Source organism: Hydra vulgaris, chromosome 12, assembly GCF_038396675.1.
Source record: "Hydra vulgaris chromosome 12, alternate assembly HydraT2T_AEP".
In the NCBI taxonomy this organism is placed as follows: Eukaryota; Metazoa; Cnidaria; class Hydrozoa; order Anthoathecata; family Hydridae; genus Hydra; species Hydra vulgaris.
In genome coordinates, this window is record NC_088931.1 from 80,534,630 (window position 1) to 80,556,520 (window position 21,891).

At 28.6% G+C, this 21,891-nt stretch overlaps 1 protein-coding gene and 2 long non-coding RNA genes across 3 annotated transcripts in view; 2 read left to right on the forward strand and 1 right to left on the reverse strand.

The window, feature by feature from the left end:
- Positions 1–2,071: 2,071 nt before the first annotated feature.
- On the reverse strand, positions 2,072–6,986 carry LOC136088535 (uncharacterized). The gene is made up of 3 exons (XR_010642243.1): positions 6,770–6,986; positions 2,429–2,473; positions 2,072–2,222 (listed from the first exon to the last, which is right to left on the reverse strand). It is a non-coding gene; the product is annotated as an uncharacterized LOC136088535 (long non-coding RNA).
- On the forward strand, positions 4,544–5,339 carry LOC136089055 (uncharacterized). Its single transcript, XR_010642752.1, has 2 exons — positions 4,544–4,793; positions 5,060–5,339. It is a non-coding gene; the product is annotated as an uncharacterized LOC136089055 (long non-coding RNA).
- Positions 6,987–9,233: 2,247 nt separating the features above from the next.
- The window catches only part of LOC100211845 (histidine--tRNA ligase, cytoplasmic), an 89,682-nt gene continuing 77,024 nt past the window's right edge, over positions 9,234–21,891 (forward strand). Inside the window, exon 1 of the mRNA XM_065814608.1 lies at positions 9,234–9,270. Coding sequence (XP_065670680.1) covers positions 9,249–9,270 — 22 coding nt within the window. The 5' untranslated portion in view covers positions 9,234–9,248. The remainder of the gene's footprint in view (positions 9,271–21,891) is intronic.

Consider the following 21,891-nt stretch of genomic DNA (forward strand, 5'->3'; position numbering starts at 1 on the left):
AACCACAAGTCTAACATTTTAAGGGTTTTTTTAAACTTGTTCTCGCTCTGAAATAAAATTCATTTATGTACTAATTTTGATTGAACTTTTAAAACACTGTTTTTCAGTCTTACCGCATACCGTTGACGCTTATCGTATATATTAAAAAACAGTTTTCCAGTCTAACCGCATGTTGTTGACACTTACTGTGTTTTAATATATACTTATCGTATATATTAAAACACAGCATTCCAGTCTAACCGCATATTATTTCACTTATTGCGTGAAACACATACATGTGTTTCACGCAATATATACGATAAGTGTGAAACACATACTTGTGTTTCACGCAAATCGAATATATTAATGACATTTATTGTGCATCATAAAATCTGCTTTTTGTGTCTGATTTATAATGTAACCATGGTTTCAAATAAAAGATTAATACATTTGTAACTTTATATTATTATTATATGACTCGACAAGGGCGTTGTTTTTTTTGGGAATCAAAAGAAACCTTTCACTTCCCCCAATTAAAAAGAAACGCCGTGACTAGGTACTAACGTTTTTAGGTATATAAATTGAAAAAGCAGGAATACTAGCAATTTTATTATTAATTAAATTTTAAGGTTCTTTGACTAAAAAGGAAAAAAATATTCAACATGATTATCTGTTTTAATCAGCCTTATTGTCAACCATTTTATGCATAACTTTCTTTTTTTTAATTTTTTTGTCTTCACTTTTTTTTTAAGGTTTTACTTTAATAACTTTTCATCTGCATTTAATTTTTCATTTTATATTTAATTTTTCATTTTATATTTTTCCTCCATTTTTCTTTTCTGCGAACTTTCTACCACGAAAAGTTTCTATTATTTACCATATTACAATAAACCATTACCATGTTGACTGTAATTTGCACATTTTTTAAATTACAGCTCGGTAAAAGATTTTCATAAATCTTTTGTACGTCATCAAATAAAACAATATTCTTATTTGTCACAGAAAACGACAGAAACAAGTGGCATTTTTTCAAAAATGATTTAGTGACAAATATTGAAGATCACCTTTTCAACCTAAGTGATCATCAACTTTCTTGAACTGCTCTAAAGTGAGAAGAAGTTGAAAAAGACGCATTTGAAAGATTCTATTCTAAGTAGTTGGATTATCGCTGCAGGGGACTCAATTTTTAATAATTTTTGTGTAGTAAACGCAATTAACCTTGAACGGATTATATGTTTAAGTAATATTTAACGCCATTATTTGTGAAATAGAATTACGAAAATATTTTACGAACAGTTTTTATGTACTAAAGAGATCTTCCAATTAACTGATGCATTTCTTGCGTGAAAATCTACATTTATTTACTTTGTATATTAAACCATATTTAGTCTTTGCACCCCCAATCTGTAATAACAATTCCAAAACGGCGATATACTGAGTTAAACTTATTTAGAGATAAGCTATGTTATTTACTTTATAAAACATTTCTGCTATGAAAATCGCTTCAAGCTACTTAATTTAGGCACGTTAGCAGCGAGTAGACTTAGTTTTAATTGTTATGTTACACATCAATTTACCCACAAAAACACATAACACGGCTGAAGGTTCTAAAAAATACATAACATTAATGTAGGTCTTAAAAATACATGAAATGGATTAAGGTCCTAATGGACTTTGATACATTTATCAATTAACAAATGTTATTTTGATTATTATATTATTCCATAAATATTTAAATATTTAAATATTTAAATATTTGCGCATCTTTGCTATAGAAAAATATCTAGAACAAAGCGTGTTTAAAACTTGAAATTTAGATATATCTCAGATATTTATTATTTCCGTATTAAAGTAACATGAATCCTTCATCCACATATGTCTTCAATAATAAAGCGAGTTATTGGAACAATCATTCCAACAATGTTGTTCTACTAGCATTAGCAAAAATTTATAGAATCCATTAAAATAGGTTTTTAGTTTAAAAAAAAGTTAACTATTACATAAATTGTTCGATGTCATTACGCTGCAAATAGCAGGGCTCGTATTCAAGCTCTGTACAAAAAGATACCTCTTTGCAGTTAATATGACTATACTAAACAATATGTTTTATATTTTAAAATAAATGATTCCAATTCTACCAAAAAGAATATTGGTGTGTTAAAATTAGATCGGACACAAGTAAAATTAAGTGCTCTTGCAGATGACACATACGCTCCATATTCAGCAAACATTTTGAATGAAACCTAAAAATATATAAACATTATATATACAAATGTTCATCAGTGTTAATGATACATTCTTTAACACTGATGAAAATTTAACTAATTTTAAATTACTCTGAATATATCTATAAATACAGAATCTAAATTTGTTAAAAGCATGAAAAATTTGTTAAATGAACAGAAAATGAATTTAATTTAATTAATTTAATGCAGATAAAAATCCATACGTCCTAAAAATTCTCCATCTTCTGTGGCAATAAAAAACAGTTTTCCTAAATATAGAAACAAAACAGAACAATATAAAAGACTGAAACAATCAACAAAATATATTTAGATAAGAATGTAGATACCTTAATGCTAACATTGTATAAATTCAAAGGTTATTGTTCATCATAGGTTTATTGATTAGGGTACGTTGATCTTTTTCAAGGGTTGTTGTAAAGTTGAAATATATTAAGTTTATCTCATATTGTTTGAACATATATATTAACAAATTCAGGTTGTTCAAAGTTTAGTTTAGTATTTAAGAAATTATATCAATATCAGATTTTTTTAAATTAAAAAAAAAAATTAATGGCAACCAATGCTGGAACGTTGATGGACAATGCTTCTTAACTGAAATTCACTACTGAATCAACCAATTTTAAAAATATATCGCATAACGACTATAGATAAAACATCAAATAGTGACTATATAAAATAGAGTAGGGGAAGTTGGGGCACAGTGGATTGGGTTTCTTTATTTTTTAAATTGAGCAAAAGTTAAAATATGTACTTTATTTTTTTCAAGATAAAAGGATTGAGATGTCCTTCATGATAAAAAAGCACTAAAATCAAAGTATTTATTATCTAACGACTCACAGAAAGATGCAGAAAGTTTTAAAGTGAGTTGTATTATGTTATTTACTGTGCCCCAGTACTTGGGCACAGTGAATAAATGAACACAGCCGTGAATTAATGATAATGAGGGGCATAGCCAAATAACTTTGAGGCTGAGAGAGTAAAGACACTGTACACTATACTTTTGGCATACTTTTATTAATTAGATTAGTATAAAATCGAAAAAATAGACATATTGGTAATTGAGAAGAAAAAAAAAGAATTTTGTTCATAACAAAACTTATAAAAATATCAAAAATTAAAAAATTATTCAAATATTATTATTCATAACTTAAAACTAATAAATTCATTTTCATGTAGTTTGTTTGTTAAAAATGCATGAGCCTAATTTTTAAGATCATTAATTGGGCATAGTGAATCAACCTATTCACTGTAACTCAACTCACTGTTTCCCACCATAACAAATAAAGTCTTAAAATAATTTCTTGGGACATTTTGAAAAGAAAAGTTAAACTACTAAAAGGAAGCACAAATATCAATAATCCGAATGGAAAAATTCAACTTTTGAATTTATTTTAACCATGATCTCCATAAACAACATAAGGACGCTAAAAAAATTTACAATAGTTAGCTAAAAACAAATATTACCTACCAAAAACCGTTAGTCAAAATTTATTTGGTAACAACTATAAATAAAGGTGGCTGATATATGAATACATAAAATGATTACATTATCTAGATAAACAAAATTCTAGTATTTGCGAAATTGCCTCTTATTCACTGTACCCCTCGATCCACTGTACCCAATCCTCTCTTAGAGACTATACAAAAAAAAAAAAATGTAGAGACTATATATATATATATATATATATATATATATATATATATATATATATATATATATATAAATAGAGTAGGGACTATATAAAATAAAGTAGAGACTATATAAAAAAGCAGAGTAGAGGCTATATAAAATAGAGTAGAGACTATATAAAAAAATAGAGTCGAGATTATATAAAATAGAGTAGAGATTATATAAAACAGAGTAGAAACCATAAAAAAAACATTGTGTCGTGTCTATAAAAAACTTACAGAGTAGCTAAAAAAACATTTATATGACTCCTCATTTAAATGTTTAAAAAGTAATTTTTAAACGCAAGGTATTTAGGGCAGTACAGCTGTGACAACCTAACAACATTTGTAGTGTTTACATATGAATCATAATGTTACTTATATATATTGCAAACATACTTAAGATTTTTTTTCTTAACATATATATATACATATATTTATTTATTTATTCTTATGTTTGTAGATTTATCGGAGCTTTTAAATAAAATTTCGTTTTTTTAAAAATTCTGTCACGCTTTTACTTGCTACTTTTGCGTTTAAACTTTCTCAAAATCGAACAACTGTGAACAAAGAAAATTTTTTCAAATATCGTGTTTTTATTCATCTCATCACATGGCATTTGATAACAGCTTTGCTTTAGTTTAGTTGTTTTTAAAATAAGTCTTTTTTATTTAATAAAAAACAACTGAAAAAAAAATTGAATATATATATATATATAATTGATAAATTACGTTTATTGTTTGGTTACATTTTTAATTAAACACGTAATTGTAAAGTTGAAATACTTTTCCTGATTTTTATAAAATATATATATGACTAAAGTGTTTTTGGAAAAACAGTTGCAGTAAAAAAATAATTTTCAAAAAGATTCTAAGCATTGTATGGGTTGTTATAACTAACGTTTGTACAAATTGTTTTTTTAATGTTTTTTTATGTGTTTTTTTTTCACTAAAAGGCTATCACTATCACGAACATCTACTTAAAATTTTTTTCTATTTAACAATTTAGCTTACAACCAGTACCATTGATTAAATAAAAAACATTCAACAAGAGTGGTCGAATGTTTTTAGTTCAATCATAAATCATTACACAAAACAATCTTCATTATATTATATTTGTTGATCGACCAATCAAATCACTTTTCTTTAAGTAGTATTTTAATTTAGATAACCTGTTGACCGATTGAAATCATTTGAAAAATGAAGATTCAAATATCTTTTTTTGTTGCGTTTATTTTACTTTCATCTTTGATGGCTGTACCTCTCGTGAATAAAAAAAACAGTCCTTTATCTGGAGAATCTAAGATTTTGTCTGGCATCTTACTTTCAGAAAATTACGTAAGCAAAAGAAAACGAAAATCTTTAAACATTAAAAAGGAGCCTATTTTCGGGTTTGGATGCTACACAATCGAATGTAAGATGAAAGAGGAACTGCGAATAATACTAATAGATAAAGAAAATAAAGATACAAGTAATGAGATTGACATCCAATTTGACAAACAAAGTAAATTTTTTAAAACACGTGTAGTATAGAGCGTACAAATAATAACATAAATAACACACAACATATCATCACGTACCGAAATCAATTGTGAAGCGTATTCTTAATTTTATATACTTTGAAAGTTTTAAATATAAAATAACGGACTAATTTAAAAAAGGCTTTATTGTTTAGAAATATTTTTTTAAATTTTTTTATAAGATAGAAAAAAAAGTTTAATATTAAGATAACGAAAAGTTTTTTTGGATGAAAGAGTCACTTGCCAGAAAAATCGAAAACGAACTCCTCGTCAACTTTCCACACATAAAAAAAATTTTTTTTTGGAAGATTTTGGAACCATATGGACTGTACATTGGAATTATTGAAAAAACCTATATTATTCAAATAAATATTCAATTATTTTTTGACGAAATAATTTCGGAAACCCATTTTATTTGATATTTACTCGTTTCTTAAAAATTTCTTCCTCCCAAATATCTAAAAGATTTAAAACTCATTTCTTCCTCCCAAATATCTAAAAGATTTAAAACTCATTTCTTCCCCCCAAATATCTAAAAGATTTAAAACCCATTTCTTCCTGACAAATATCTAAAAGATTTAAAACTCATTTCTTCCTCTCAAACATCTAAAAGATTTAAAAGGCCTAAATGTAGGTATAACAAAGCAAAGATTTTTCATTTTTTAATAAATCTTTTCATTTTTCTTTTTAAAAATATTCATTATAAACAAAATAAAAAACTTTAATTAGCTTTCTTCCGATACCTTTTGGCACAAAACAGTAATGTAGGATAGGGCAAGGCAAGATGCCTCCCTTAACAAATAATACAACACAAAACAAATACTTTTGCAATTTATAGTGTTTTTTCTTTTTAATATCATCTTAACTTAAAGAAGAAGGCATTCGTAGGAATGTGTTCTCCTTAAAGTTCATACAAAATATTTTTATTACTGGTAATATTCTACAAAAAAAATGTCTCCAAAAATAACTTTTTTTTGCCGCAACTTTTCTTCAGAAACAAAATAAAATGGTTTACTAAAATCAATGAAGCTATTTGATTGACTACATATATCGGTAAAATGTAAAAGATAAACATAGTCTATACCTAAAATCACCTAAATTAAAATTTTTTTATTCGCTTTAAGACTGGTAAGTAGTCATCATTTAGTCAATTTATTCAATAAGCTACTATATATTAGTTTACCAAAATTGATTTTACTTAAAAAATTTTAAAACTAAATCTTCATAGGGCTTGTTGCTCTAACTAAAGCCAATTAACATTGTTGCATTAAAAACGAGTTTTTTTGATTTGGTTTTATTATTTTTTTACTTTAGACTATTGTTAAGTAAACTGCCTAAACAACAAACATTTCCTTACCTTGTTTGCAGAAATATTGTTAAATGTAATTTAGTTTTGCTTTTAGTAACTTAATAATAACAATTTTTAAGTACGCCATATGTCGAAGTGGCAAAAAAACTGCTCTGATTTCTTTGAGGCTAGACTTTCCCAGCTGATATAAAAAAGACTGTCTTAAAAACGTCCATAGGATCGTAGACGCCTCTGACTGGTCTGGAGTGAAAGTATTTAAAATGTCTATTCAAAGACTCCTAAAACCGACTTAGTTTTGATGTCTTTAAGACGTTTTATTTGTTTAAAAAAAAAAAAATTACTTACAACTTACATTTAACTTTGACAAAGAAAGAAAACTAAATAAAAAGATCATAAAGTAGGTAGAGCATAATTTTATACTTTTGTAATTATAACTTATAAATCCATAAAATATAATAATAATATATAAAGTATTGTAACGAATACGAATTTATACAGAAATTTTAAAAACAAGTTTATTATATATATATATATATATATATATATATATATATATATATATATATATATATATATATGTATATATATATATATATATATATATATATATATATATATATATATATATATATATATATATATATATTAATGATATAAATTGTACTTGAATAATTCTTTTTATTCATTTGCGTCAATGTTTGATTATTCCCCTGATAAGTTGCACAACATTAATTTTGTTGAATTCTTTGTTTGATCTTAAAACAGCGTCAATTAAAATAAGACAAAATTCAAAATCAGAAAATCAATTGTAAAATTGACAGTTACTAGATGTGCTATGCAAAAGCTAAAAATGATTGAACTCGGAAAAATAAAGCAAACTATATGAAAAAGAGCTTATATCCATACAAGTAGCAGCATTATATTTACTTGTCAACTTTTTAAATTTCCTTACATATCACTATACCTCCTGAACTGAATTTCGGAATTTACTTCATGCGGAGTTTCATATCATGGTAAACAGTTACCATAGTAAACTGAAACTAAGCAGTTTTAGTAATTTGTACGTTTGAAAATAATAATAATTAAAAGTTTTTATTGAGTTGTAAGCAGCGCCGCCAAGTTGTGGGAGGGGGGGGGCGAAAGGGACAGTTTGTCCCGGGCGGCAGATATTCAAGGGGCGTCAAATGAAAATAAGGTACCAATAAATAAAAAAAGGTCCTTTATTTATAATATAGAGAAGTTTTGATAAATAAGTGCGCCAATAAGGGTTGCTATCCGAGGCGGCGTGACGGCTCTCGGCAGCCCTGGTTATAAGAATTTATAAGATATATTAAATTTTGTAAAATATATTATTAATCTTATGCTTGTGTTTACTAAACTATGAGCGATTATAATTATGAGCTAATTATTGATCAATTTCAAAAGCTGTTTCTTTTTTTTTCTTTTCTTCTTTTTTTTTTTTTTTTTCATCTATCTACTCAAATCTTTTAAATCCATTTTCTTGGCCTCTCTGCTAAAGAGAGGTTAAAAAAATGAATTAAATAAAGTTTTGATATAGAAAGCCGCGATAGTTATATACTTTTTCTTCTTTAGTCTTTTTATTAATTATTTTTATATTTACTGTAAATATTTTAACCAGTAACAACACTATGAAGTCATTACATAAAAACAATAAGTTACAAATTAATAAAAAATATTACAATTTATTTTTAAATAGTGTAAAGTTTGTGTTTTAAAAACAGATGTTTTTCAGTAGCGCAATTTTGGGATTGATATTTGGACAAACATTGCACAATTTCTTCAAAATGCAAATGATTGTAGAATTGATATTATATAAATAAACAACTTGACGTCACTAAAGCGGTACGCTGTTCAGTTGTTGAAGTTGAATTTATTTTTTCAATCGGTTCAATTATTTGCTGCTCCTAATAAATTTGTTTTAGATTTTATATTCATCTTGAATATTTCACCATTATGTTTTCTTGTTGTTGTTGTTGAATTACATTTGAAAAACGGTCAATTTTTATTTACTTTAACTAAACATTTTTTTTTTCAGAAACAAATGATATAAATGGTACAAAAATATATATATATAAACAGAAAATATATATTTTATTATAGTTTTTAAGCAATTACATTCGGCCGTTATTTAAGAGAAATATTTTGCAGCTCTTTTGATTAGTCTTTTAATAGCAAATAAAAATGAATTGAAATTGTTTACTTAAAAAAGTAAAATACTTATTTTCTAATTTTTTAATAATGTCTTTCTTTTTCAAAACTAATAATATTTGAAGAATCAGAAATCCGAAATACTTATGTTAATTTTTCCGTGCTTTTGTTTTTCATGTAGTAGATTTAAAATAGTATCTATGACAACACTATATATTTAAAATATTAACATATCGTTTTTTTTTAAGAAAAGTTCGCAAATTTATCAAAATGCTGTTTCACTTTGGGTAGTCGTTATTCGTGAAACTCTGGATCAACATTCCGATTACTTACTATTTTAGAAAAACCTTGTAAAACGATGGTTCATCTTATACAACAAGGTTTGAATTATAATTGGTATAATGAATGTACTCTGCACTTTGTTGAGTGATTTTTATTTATGTTGCAGGCCATTGCAAATACTGCTCATTATATTTGCACCATCGTATCTTTGACAAATACATTATTTTTCAATCTTCATATTGTTTCATATAGATGAAGTTTTAGTTCAACCTATCTACAGCAAGATCTATTTGATTAAAAAATCTCGAAAAAATTTAAATCCATAATAGGTTCAAATTGATCATGTCTTAGAATATGGACCTATAATCATTACACTTGGTTGGTTTTTTTTTTCATCTTGGGTAGTGTCGATAGCAAATATCATTTGCTAATTTATAAAAAATTTTATAAAGTTTTACCTTGCATGTTGAATTTCCGTCTTGTGATTGAAGTTTGTTTTGAATTTAAGAACTTGGTTATCCTACCAGTTAGCATATCAATTACTTTATTTTAAAATATAATTATTTTATTCAACATCTGCTATATAGTCGCCGTCATAACCATGTCTGATATTTTCTGATGGCTACAAAACAAAATACTATTTCCGCTAACTATAAATTATCAACAAACATTTTAGAACATTTCTCTATAAGGTGTCATTAATTTGACAAATCTTTCAGCCTCCTCCTCTCAGCCTTTTCCGACTGTCTTAATTCCTTATCAAGTTCAACACTTTCAACGCTTCAAAATGGTGCTTTGTAAGAAAATTGATTTTCAACATGTGAATAAAGCTTTGCTAACCACGTATGCTAGTATACTAGTTACTTGGGTGAAAAAAAACCAACATGCTTTATAGCATCCAAAATTTTTAACAGAGTAGCCATGGTCGACAAACTGAGCTATATTTAGTAATGTATGCAAAATGTTTTGTAACGTTTATTTTGCGTTGGGTTTTTGATTTACTAAAAACCACCTATTTTTAACTGCTACACTTATATTTTTTTGTACATAATAACCTAAACCTGTATTTTTTCTCATTTTTTACTTAGAAAGTGCTTTTAAGGTTTTTGTTGAGATATTTTTTAAATGTATTTTCCCATTAAGAAATGTTTACAAAATAAAGCCTTATATATAATTACATGGCTAAGAAGAGAAAATAGATTCAGTCTGATTGCCAAGCCTCTTAGAAATAAAAATCTAAACGAAAATATAAAAATGATGTAAATTCGTTAAAATACAAAACACATTTAGCGGTGTAACATATGCAAAAACACATCTTTTTTCTTTGCTAGTTTTGTTCAACTAATATTTTGAGTTTAAAATAAGTAAAAAATAGATGAAAAATAAACAACAACAAATGTTATGTTTATTAAATGTAACAAGGCTTAAAACCTAAGGCACTTAGATCTACCTCTAGGGCGGAGATATTTTTTTGTATCAACAATTCCAGGAGAAATCTATTTTTGTCATGTATCTATGTTTTTATTTTTTCATCTTTTGTCTTCTGCTTTTGTTCCTCTCTGGAAACTTTTTTCTTTATTTTCTTTTATGGACTTAAACAAAAGCAAACATTTTTTGATTTTTGAAGCACTATTGAATATAAAATCAATGAATCAATGATTTATAGCTTTTCCATATTAAGTATTTAAAGGCTACTCAACGGTTTACTAAATAATAACATAATTGCTTGCAAGACATATTATAATTACAACATGACCACGCTCTGTTAACACGAGAAGCGAAGAAACAACTACACTAAAAACGAATAGTTAATAAAGTTTAAAGCATGTCTAGCATGCAATGCAGTGCGAGCACAAACGCGTAAATCAGCTTTTAGTGAGAAGCCAAATAGTTTAAAATTGTGAACAACATTTTTTCTTTCAGGGCAAACATAATTTTTAATACAATAACAATGCATATTTTAATGAAATAAATCACAAGTTCTGAAAAGAGATAAACAAATTCCACCTAAAAAATATCTCCAAGTCATTAAGGCATCAAATATTTGATTAAAATAAGAAAAAAGGTTCTTTTTAATGAACTATATGATGACGATGCAAATGCAGGAAGATTTATAAAATTTTGTGATTATATGTTATGAAAATATATTTCATAAACTTAACAATTAATTCAAACTTAACATTAAATTTCAAATTAACAATTAATTTCTTAAACTTAAACATTTTGTAGTGTGTAGTAGTATTAAAAATAGCAAAAAAAAATTTCATTTTTTATTAGTAAAATAACACGATGCTTTTCAAAAACTCAGGACATTTAGAGACCACTTCTAAAAAAAAAAAAAAAAAACAGGACTAATAGCGACCGTAATAAGAAAAGCACGAATCTGTTAAAGGGTTAAAACACAAGAATTCTTTTAGAAAAGATTGATTATGCTAAAATATTAAGTAATGACGGTATTTTTTATATAATTTATCATTTTAAATATTATTATTTTAAATATATTATATATATATATATATATATATATATATATATATATATATATATATATATATATATACATATATATATATATATATATATATATATATATATATATATATATATATATATATATATATATATATATATATATATATATATATATATATATATATATATATATACAGTATTGGACAAAACATTTGCAACCAACATCGAACAATGCTAAAAAGTGTTCCTAATTTACATGTCTTAAAAACGAAACGAACTATACTACCACAGCAAACAGTTCAGGAGTCTGGAGTCATAGCATGACATGCGCAATCACCTGAGGCAGGTGACAGCACACAGGCAGAATTTCGTTGACAAGTGCCATTTTGCAGCGGACAAAACAAGTGCAACTTTTTTGGTTTGTTTCATTTTTTTAAATCTGGTCCGTGTCAACGTCACGGAAGTTTTTTAATGATTAAAGGAAGTATCCAGAAGTTTCCAAAAGCATGCAGAAGCTTCCAGAAGTTTCCAGAAGAAGCATCTGGAAGCATCCAGTAGCATCCAGAAATATCCAGAAACATTCAGAAGCATCCAGACGCATCCAGAAGCTTCCGGAAGCATCGAAAAGAAGCATCTAGAATATTCCAGAACAGGTTCTCGACATGTAATTCAGTCAGTATATGGAAGTCAATTAGTCAGTATTATCAAGACAGTTTATCAAATCGTGAATTTTATCAAAGTGTTTTATCGAAGAACATCAATACAAGAAGTGAAATACAACAAGTGTTTCATTACATCAATACAGTCCACATCCAACCAAGACGTTGTGTTCCACAGAGCATGATTGTATCATCACAAGGTAAATGTAACACGGTAAGCCTTGAGAAGCGTGATTATTTATTTTTATTATTTTTATGACTTCAAGAGCAAAAATGCCTCCCGACGGTCTTGGATTGGAACTAAGGAAGAAAATTATTGGCGATTACTTAAGTGGAATGTCACAAAAAAGTATTTGTGATAAATATCGCGTGAAGAAATGGACCGTATCAAGACTATGTTCCAAATATCGTTCTACGGGGAAGTTGGCAGCAGATAACAAAGGTGGAAGACCGCGTTCCACCGCTTCTAAATAAGATTCTATGATCGTCAGATCCATCAAGAAGGATCCCTGGATATCATCAGTCGAGATACAAAAGCAATTAGAGCTGCATGTATCGGACCGAACAATCAGATGACGTGCTGTTGAAGCCGGATTGTTTTCTCGGCGTCCTGCAAAGAAACCGCTGATTTCACTAAAAAACCAGACGAAAAGACTCCTGTTTGCTACATCTCATATTGACTGGAATATGCAGAAATGGCGAACTGTCCTGTTCAGTGATGAATCGAAGTTCAACACCATTGGGAGCAATGGCATTTGCCGTGTACGCCGACCGGCCGGAAAACGCCTCGATTTACGTTACTGCCATAAGACCGTGAAGCATGGTGGAGGCAATGTAATGGTCTGGGGGTGTTTTTCTGCTAACGGTCTAGGTCCAATACATCGAAACGAAGGAATAATGGACCGTTTCATGTTTAAAAATATCCTGAAAGATGTTATGTTACCTCATGCTAAATGGAATATGCCAATAAAATGGGTTTTTCAGCAAGACAACGATCCGAAACACACTGCAAAAGTAGTCAAGCAATGGTTTCAAGACAACCACCATATATATATATATATATATATATATATATATATATATATATATATATATATATATATATATATATATATATATATATATATATATATATATATATATATATATATATATATATATATATCAGGGACGTGGTGACCCAGTACGAGGGTACGAGGATTTGTACTGGGCCCTGATTCTAGCTCAGGAAACCGGGCCCCCAAAAAGAAACTGGGTCCCCAATACTCAAAGAGAAAAAATTAATTTAAGTTCTATAAGTTTCTATGAGGGCATTTTTTACAACATTTTATTTAACTTGCTTTCACGTCGGTTTGTTTGTTTGTTTGTTTGGTGTTCTCACAAAGCAAACACTAGCGGTAATGATAAAATAAACTTTATTTTAGCGTGAATAAAAGAAATCGTTAAGAAAATAAATAAAAACAAACAAAAAACAAAAACTTTGTCTAGCGTAAATAAATAAAATCGCTGTTGAATAATAACAACGAAAAACGTTGTTGACCTGAAATTGATAGATTTTATACTGTAAAAAAGTAAGTAATGCTTTAATAATTTACTTATAAATAGCAATTAAAAATAATAATTAAAGTTTTTAAGTAAATAAGTAAAAAAAAATATCTTATCAACATAGAAATATAAATAAGAAAGCTAAAGATGTATAAAAAAGTATAAAGCTAAAGAAATATAAAGAAGAAATATAAAAAAGAAAGCTAGAAACTAAAGTTGATCGATTAGCTTTTCTTGCTCGAGAAAGAGAACGGAAATTTCGAGCTAGAGCAAATAAATCAGCTGAACAACGAGCATCTCGGCTAAAAAAATGAAGAGAACGATTTGTTAAGGCAAGGGCTGCTGAAACAGAAGAAGATAGAGGCAGACGTATTGCTAAACGAAAAGAATACCGAAAACAAGCATGTAGTGACGAACGATTAAACAATGCCTCCTCTTTATCTGATGAAATTAACCATCCCATCAACAGAAAGAAGAGAAAATTGTTATTGAAAAGTTCAAAACAATAAATATATAAAATTCATGAATTTATTTGCTTTGCGTTGATAAATATGCTTAATATATGTTTGATAGATAAAACTGTGTGTTTAATGAATTTTTGTTATTACTTTCATTCACTACTACTCAATATGCTACAGTCCACTGCCTATCGGTCCATGGATTTTATAAATAGTACTACTATTTATAAATTCCATGGACCGATAGTAGTTATATCTCAAACGAAAGAAATCAATGCCCTGGTTTCATCCTAGGACGTATTTTTAACTTTATATTTATTTATGTTACAGGTGAAATGAAGGAAAAAAAAAGAAAGAGGCAACATGGAAATACAAATCTGGTGCAGAAAAAAAAGCTCAAAAACAAAAATATGAATTAAAAGCAGCTCGTAATGATCCAAAACAATTAAAGTTAATGGTAGGTCTCGTGTCAGTGCAAGTGGCACAAATACAGAGAAAAGCTGGGACATCTTTTACAGTAACAGAGAATGTAGAATTAACATCAACATCCATTGTGATTATCACAAGTAAGCCTATTATTGAAACAGAGACAATAACAGAAGTTAGTGACCAATCATCTGTACAAGAAGCAAAAAAATAATCAAGATGTCATAATTGCAGCAGATAAAGGAGCAAAACTGCAATATTCGGAAACATTCAGAAACCGAAACGTTACTGAAATTGAGAGAGTGACTGTAGAAATGGGTAATTATGAAGTGCCTGTAACTGCAGCGGCAGACCTAACTCTAGCAGAAAAGATTATTCAGAAACAATCAGACAACGTTGTAAATGTCAATGAAAATAATCCAGCTAAATTTCTAGAGCTGAAAAATGAAAAGATGATTGATAAAAAAGCAATTTATTTTTTTAGGGCCTAATCAACCCACAAATCATTCGAGGTTATCTAAGTATTACACTAAATCAGTTAAAGACATTCAAGTTGTGCAGAAAAGGTCATGACTCTATCACTAGACAAAATTTTTTGCATAGTTTGTTTATGCTTTGGGTCAAGAGAGGACGCAAGTTCTTTACGTGGTGGGTTTGATAATTGGTCAAACTTAAGTAACATCAAAACAAAGCATTGCACCCAGAAAAACCATCGTGATGCTGCTGAAGCTATGGTTCATGCATTATCAGACTCCACAATTGATAAAATATTAAATATTGAAACCATGAGACATCTGAATAAAAAACGTAAAGAAGTGGAGAAACTACATCAATACCTAATACAAGTTATTGATGCTATTCGGCATTTGATTGTAGAGAGTATTTCTTTACGTGGAAATGAGAAAGCCAACTTTTACAATGACTCTGAAAAAAGTGAAGTCTTTCATTGTGGTGCGGGTAAATTTCTAAATTTGTTAAATTTACTCAGTCAGTACGATGAGGTGCTGAATGAAAAACTTTCAAACATTCGCAGTACTCAAAAACAATCTGCTGGAAGTGGTGCTAGAATTACGTTTCTTTCTTATTATACACAAAACAAGCTCATTCATACTATGACTCAGATGGTCAAGAAGGATATTTCAGGAGAGGTAAATAATTCAGTATTCTTTTCACTCTCAGCTGATGGCACCACTGATATTACACTCTGTGAGTAAACTTCTATTGTATCACGTTATGTCACGCTTGCTGCAGAAGAGGCCGTTGTAAAACAACATCTGATTTCAATGGTTAAAACTGAAATAACTACTGGTGAAGGAATAAGTAAAAAAAATCTGAACTCAAAAAAAACAACGTAGATATTCAAAAGTGTGTGGGTTTACCTTATGATGGTGCGAGCAATATGCAAGTAATAAACAAAAGAGTTGTAACACATTTGAAGCAGTGTTCTCCCATGGCAATAGTATATTTATTGTGGATCTTATTGAACAAATCTGGCTTGTGCAAAATCTTCTGCTGTTTCTGTTAATCTTTTTGTAACAGAAAACAAGCCTGGTGATGTGCAGAAATTAAAGACTTTTCATTACGGAAACTCAAGGAAACGAAATAATATATTTGAGAAGTGCAAATATCTTCTTGAGGATGTGAATCAGTCTTTTGAGCTGGCTGCTTTTTAGTATAAATATAATTTTCCTTGATCGCTTATTTGTCTGTCGTTAAAAGTACTTCACCGGGCCCCTCTTCTGGAAATTCGTACTTACTTTTCAGGTGCCACCACGTCCCTGATATATATATATATATATATATATATATATATATATATATATATATATATATATATATATATATATATATATATATATATATATATATATATATATATATATATATATAAATTTTCAAAATAGGTAATTATGCTACTAGTTGCATTGAATATTGTTCCTTTTACTCTAAAAAACATTTTATGTTATGAAAATATTCTTGTAGCACATCTCTAAGTACTGCCACATTTCATTTTTAATGTGAATTTGAAATCTAAACGAAAAACACAAATCCTCCATTATATCTGTTCCGTTATTTAATTTATTCGGTTAAATACAAAAATATTAGTGTTTTTTGTAAACAAACAGAATATGCGCTGTTTTTTATAATGCGAAATTTTTAAATCAGACTTAATTATGCTTATGCAAAAAGTACTAAGAGTTTAACAAAGATGCCTGAGTATCTTTCTAATAAGAAATTCATATTTTAATCCTTTTCTTGTAAAGCAAAACGAAACAAAAATCTTTTGTTCTGATACTTATAGATTTTTATTTTACAACACAATTTAACTTTATTTAGTTACCTGTAAGAATTGCGGTTTACGTTGAATTGTGTTTAAAAATATGTTTAATTTAAATTAAAACTCAATATGTTTATCTTATGTTTATTTTTTTACAAATTGTAGGCCTAGATGCTTACTTACATACGTACTGACTATTTATTATTATCAGCCAGGTTATTGTCTATATAATTAAGATAATTAAGTGGTTAATACTATATGCTTATCTTGTTTTCAAATCCAGTTTATGTAATTCAAAGTAAATATTTGATAAAGAAAATGTCACTAATTAAACCAAAGAAAAATGACATTGAACCAACTAAATTAAAAAAAGTCGGTAAAAAAGAAATACTTGAAAGTATTGAAGTCAACTAACAAAATATGCTTGGTTGGATATCCGTTAGAAGATTTAAAAACAAGCTCTTTGCCCACTACCAGAAATGTTTATAAATTTTTCAGGCTAGGCCTAATACTTAAGACTGAAGTTATAACTTTGTGTTTTTGAAAGTTTATTTAAAGTTTTAAATTATTTGCATCATCCATTTCAAGGTATCACTTGTAAGTTATTGATAGCTCTTATGAAGAGTTTACTAAAGTTAGAGAGGCATGGCACACTCAAAGCAACATTTCGATATCTAAGTTAGCTGCATTGCTTACTATTAAATCAGTCAAGCTCTTTTGGGATAAGAATGGCATTCCTTATAAACAAGACAAATCTAAAAATAGGATTTCTAATATGAAGAGTTTACTTGAACAAAATTTTATTCAATCATTAGATGGCGTTTTTGATATTAGTTCTCCTAGTTGGAAAGATGACATTAGAAAAACCAGATCAGCTAAGGATGCAGATGAAGATATTGCCTGGTTTACAGCTCTTAAAAATGGAATAAAACTGGAGGAATTAGTGTAAAAGATAATTTGCTACATTCTAGTGTTAGGAGAAAAAAAGAATCGAAAAGAAACAGGGGGCAACTGAAAAAGAAAAAAGAAGAAAAGTAGATGATGAAGAAACTGTTAAGTTGGTTGGTTATAGTAGTGACTCAGATGAATATTCTCATGTTACTAAATCTAGTCATTCTATGAGTTCTGCATCTCCAAACTCTCCTAAAAGTGATCCTGAGTTTAATATTTCTAAAAAGCAGCAAGGAGAAAAAAAAAACCGGATCAGATAATATCACACTGGTTTTGCCAAAAAAACTTCATTTCTCACCCAATGATAACAGCAACTGCAGATAGAACTAAGTTATCAAATCCTCAGCTGATGATGAATACTTCTGCAATTCTAGTTTTAGGTTCTTTTCTTATCAATAAATAAACAGGATTATTGTATACAAATTTAAAAATTTTTTATACAGGTGGTGTTAAACCTGACGATGTTAGCCTTTCAATAAATGCTATAGGAAGGTCAAGAAAGCTAAATAGGCAAGTAATGGCAAGGAAAATAATAATAGAATTTCAAAATAAGATTAAATCAGATTACACTTCATTGGGACGGAAAACCTTTAAAACAAATCTCAAGGCAAAGGTTTGAGTATTTAACTGTTTTGGCCAGTGGTTTTCCAAATTGCATTGAAGGAAAAATATTATCAATAAAACCTATACAGTCTGGTACAGGACTTTCTATTTGCAAAGGAATCTTGAAAGACTTAGAGAAATGGAATCTCAAAGCCAACATTGTTACCCAGGTTTTGATACAACTGCGTGTAATACAGGAGTGAAAAATGGAGCTGCAACTCATTTAGAGGATTGTAAATCAATGAAAACTCTTCTTTGGCTGGCTTGTCGCCATCACATTTTAGAATTGATCATGGGAGCATTTTGGAACTCCTTATTTAAAAAACAAAAAAAAGCTAATTATAATATAGATTTCAAAGATTTTCAACAAGAATGGATTTGCGCAGAGAAGGCTCCACTAAAAAAACTAAACAGGTTTCTAGATCTTTCTAATCCTTTCCTTAAAACGAAAGCAGACAAAACTCGTGTGTTCTTAGAGAAACAAGTAAAATGTAAGCATCGCCGAGGTGATTATAAGGAAGCTCTAGAGTTAGCACTTAATCTTTTAAGGCGGACCAGAACCTAAAATCTGGAAAGATTGCCTGTGGAGCAAATCATCATGCCAGATGGATGTCACACTTGTTATATGCACCAAAGATGTTCATCTTTAAAGAATATTTACTCGATTCTGGTGTAGCAAAGTTAAAAATCTTTTTGACTTTCAGCTCAGTTTTATATGTTAAAGCTTGGTTAGAAGCAACAAAAGGCTCTGATGCACCAATTAACGATATTCATTTATACAATGATCTAGGGCAGATCTCAGGCTTCTCTAATGCAGCTCAGAAAGCTCAAGAAGTTCTTAACAGGCACTTATGGTATCTAACTGAGGAGGTGTCAGTCTTCAGTCTCTTTTCTAATAAGGTTTCTGCTGAAGAAAAGGCTAATACTGCGTTAAAAATGATAAAGGCGGGAAAACCACTTGCTATCAACTCTGGAAAACCTAATCTTCCATTTATTCACAAGAACTCAGAGATATTATCATATGTTGGGAAAAGATCTTGGTTGCTCTTTCATAACTTAAACAATAATGGTAAATGGCTCAAACTTTCTCCTTCAGAATGGGAGGAAGATGGAAACTTTTTAAAGATGAAACAATTTATTAAAACAGTCAAGGTTACAAACGATGTTGCAGAGCGAGGAATCAAGTTATGTTCGGATTATCTTCAGATACTCACAAAAGTGGGACAAAGGTATTTTAAAAAAGTATTTAAAGTTTTATTTAGATGTTTTATACAGTATGTTAGACTAATTTTAGGATGAGGAAGTACGAAACGAAATAATAAAAGTTGTTGAAAATCATAGAAAACTTGTAGGTAATTTCAATAAGAAAGAGTTATTCTCTGACTTTGTTCAATTCAAATAACAATTTCCGTTATACCATGCATCACTGCACCAGATAGCACCTTGGTTATATAGAATAAATGATTCGTTTTTTAATGTTAAAATATATTTTGTGTGGTAGTTAAAGCATTTTAAACATTTGGAATAGATGCTAAATGTTTCCCGATCCCACATCACCTATTTTTTGTAGTGATATTTTTGCGTTAAAACATGATTCTTTAAATAAAATGTGGCAGTACTTAAAAACATCCTAGAAAAAATTTTTTTTTACAATAATAATTTTTAAATGGTAAGGAACAACTTTTTATGCAGCCACGTGTAATTTTCAGATTTTTTAGATTTTGGCCAACCCTAATATATATATATTGAACTTTGACATAAAGTACCACCAAATATGATGAATAAAATGATAGTTTTGAAAAAATTAATGAAACAATTATTCGCTTAAGTCTTGCTTGGAAATTCTATGCAATAATTAGCAAACATTCTATTAAATGTTTTGCAACCTTATTTAGCTAAAACAGTAGATAAGTTTACAGCAACTGGTACCTCTAACAACATTTTTTAACTTACTTATTAAAAGAATGAATCAACAAAAGTACATTGAGATTATATGTAATAATTTCATTCCAAAAACAAATTTTTTTTTAAATTACAACTTTGAATCAAGGTATCAACATTTGTTTCAAGGTACCAGACCCATGGGGTACCTTGATACAAATTTCAAAGGAGGGGTTGATTTTTCTAATTTTAAATAGTTAAGTTCCTTAACTATCTAAAAAGTAGTCATAAAAGTATAAAATGCTAAAGTAACTCAAATCAACGTTTCTGGTCATTTTATTGAAGAATAAAGAAAAATCGTTTATTTGAATAACATAAAGCAGTGCTTTGTATCCAGCATACATTTTGCATTGTTTGAGGACAAATTTGTATAGCCAAGATCAAAAGAGTATTTTGTAGAAGCAAGTGATAAAATGTGTGAAGCCTAGAAGACGTACTTCGACATGACTGTCGCCAGTAAACAACCAAAATAATTTTTAGCCGAAACCGAATTTTATCAAAACTGAAATTAGCCGGTTCTTCAAACCAAAACCGAAACTGAAGTTCTGGCTATAAAGCTGTCAAAACCTTAAACCGAAAATAATTTTTCAAAAATAGGGGTCGCGGTGCCAGTTTTTATCTGAGAGCGAAAAAATTGTTTGCCTATTTTTATATTTTAAATTATATTTATTATAAAATATAAGGCCTTTGACCTTTTCAGACTCCCCCTTTTTCCTCCTCCTGTAGTTTGCCGCGATTTAAGAAAAAATATTCAAAATTTATTTAATTTATGATTTTATTCCAGCTTTGGTGATTTTTTCAATACTCAAAAGTTAAACATTGAAAAACTTTCTTTACAAAGCAAAATTTTTTCCAAGTTAGAAAGCAATTATCAATTTATTTCGATTGTCAAAATATCCTAAGCAGTTACAAAGAGTCTCTCAACATTCTTTGATGTTGATGATGGAGTGAGATACTTCTTCGCAGTCTTTAAAAATGATGGTAATACTTGTGAATAAAAAAAATTTGTTAATTAATTGGGTTTTCCTATCACCAGCTGCAACTATTTGGTTGTGAGTCATTTCATGTTTCAATTGTGAAAGCATTCCTGTTATTAGCTGATGCATTTAAATTCTTCAACTATTGGTTCAACTGCGACAATATTTGTTGTTTGTGTATAATCCTCATTTTAAGCTACTTCTGTCCAGAGCTTGTTTTTTGTATGTTGATGTGCTTCTGGAGACCTGAAAAACCATTTCTTGGAGAGCTGCATGAAATAAACGATCAGTCAATTCAATTGCAGCAAACCTGTTTTTTATTTCCAGCTTGAAAGGTTGTTTACAATAGGAATGCAGCTACTAATACATGTATTATTTTTAGACTACAATTGTGTTGCACCTTCAAACA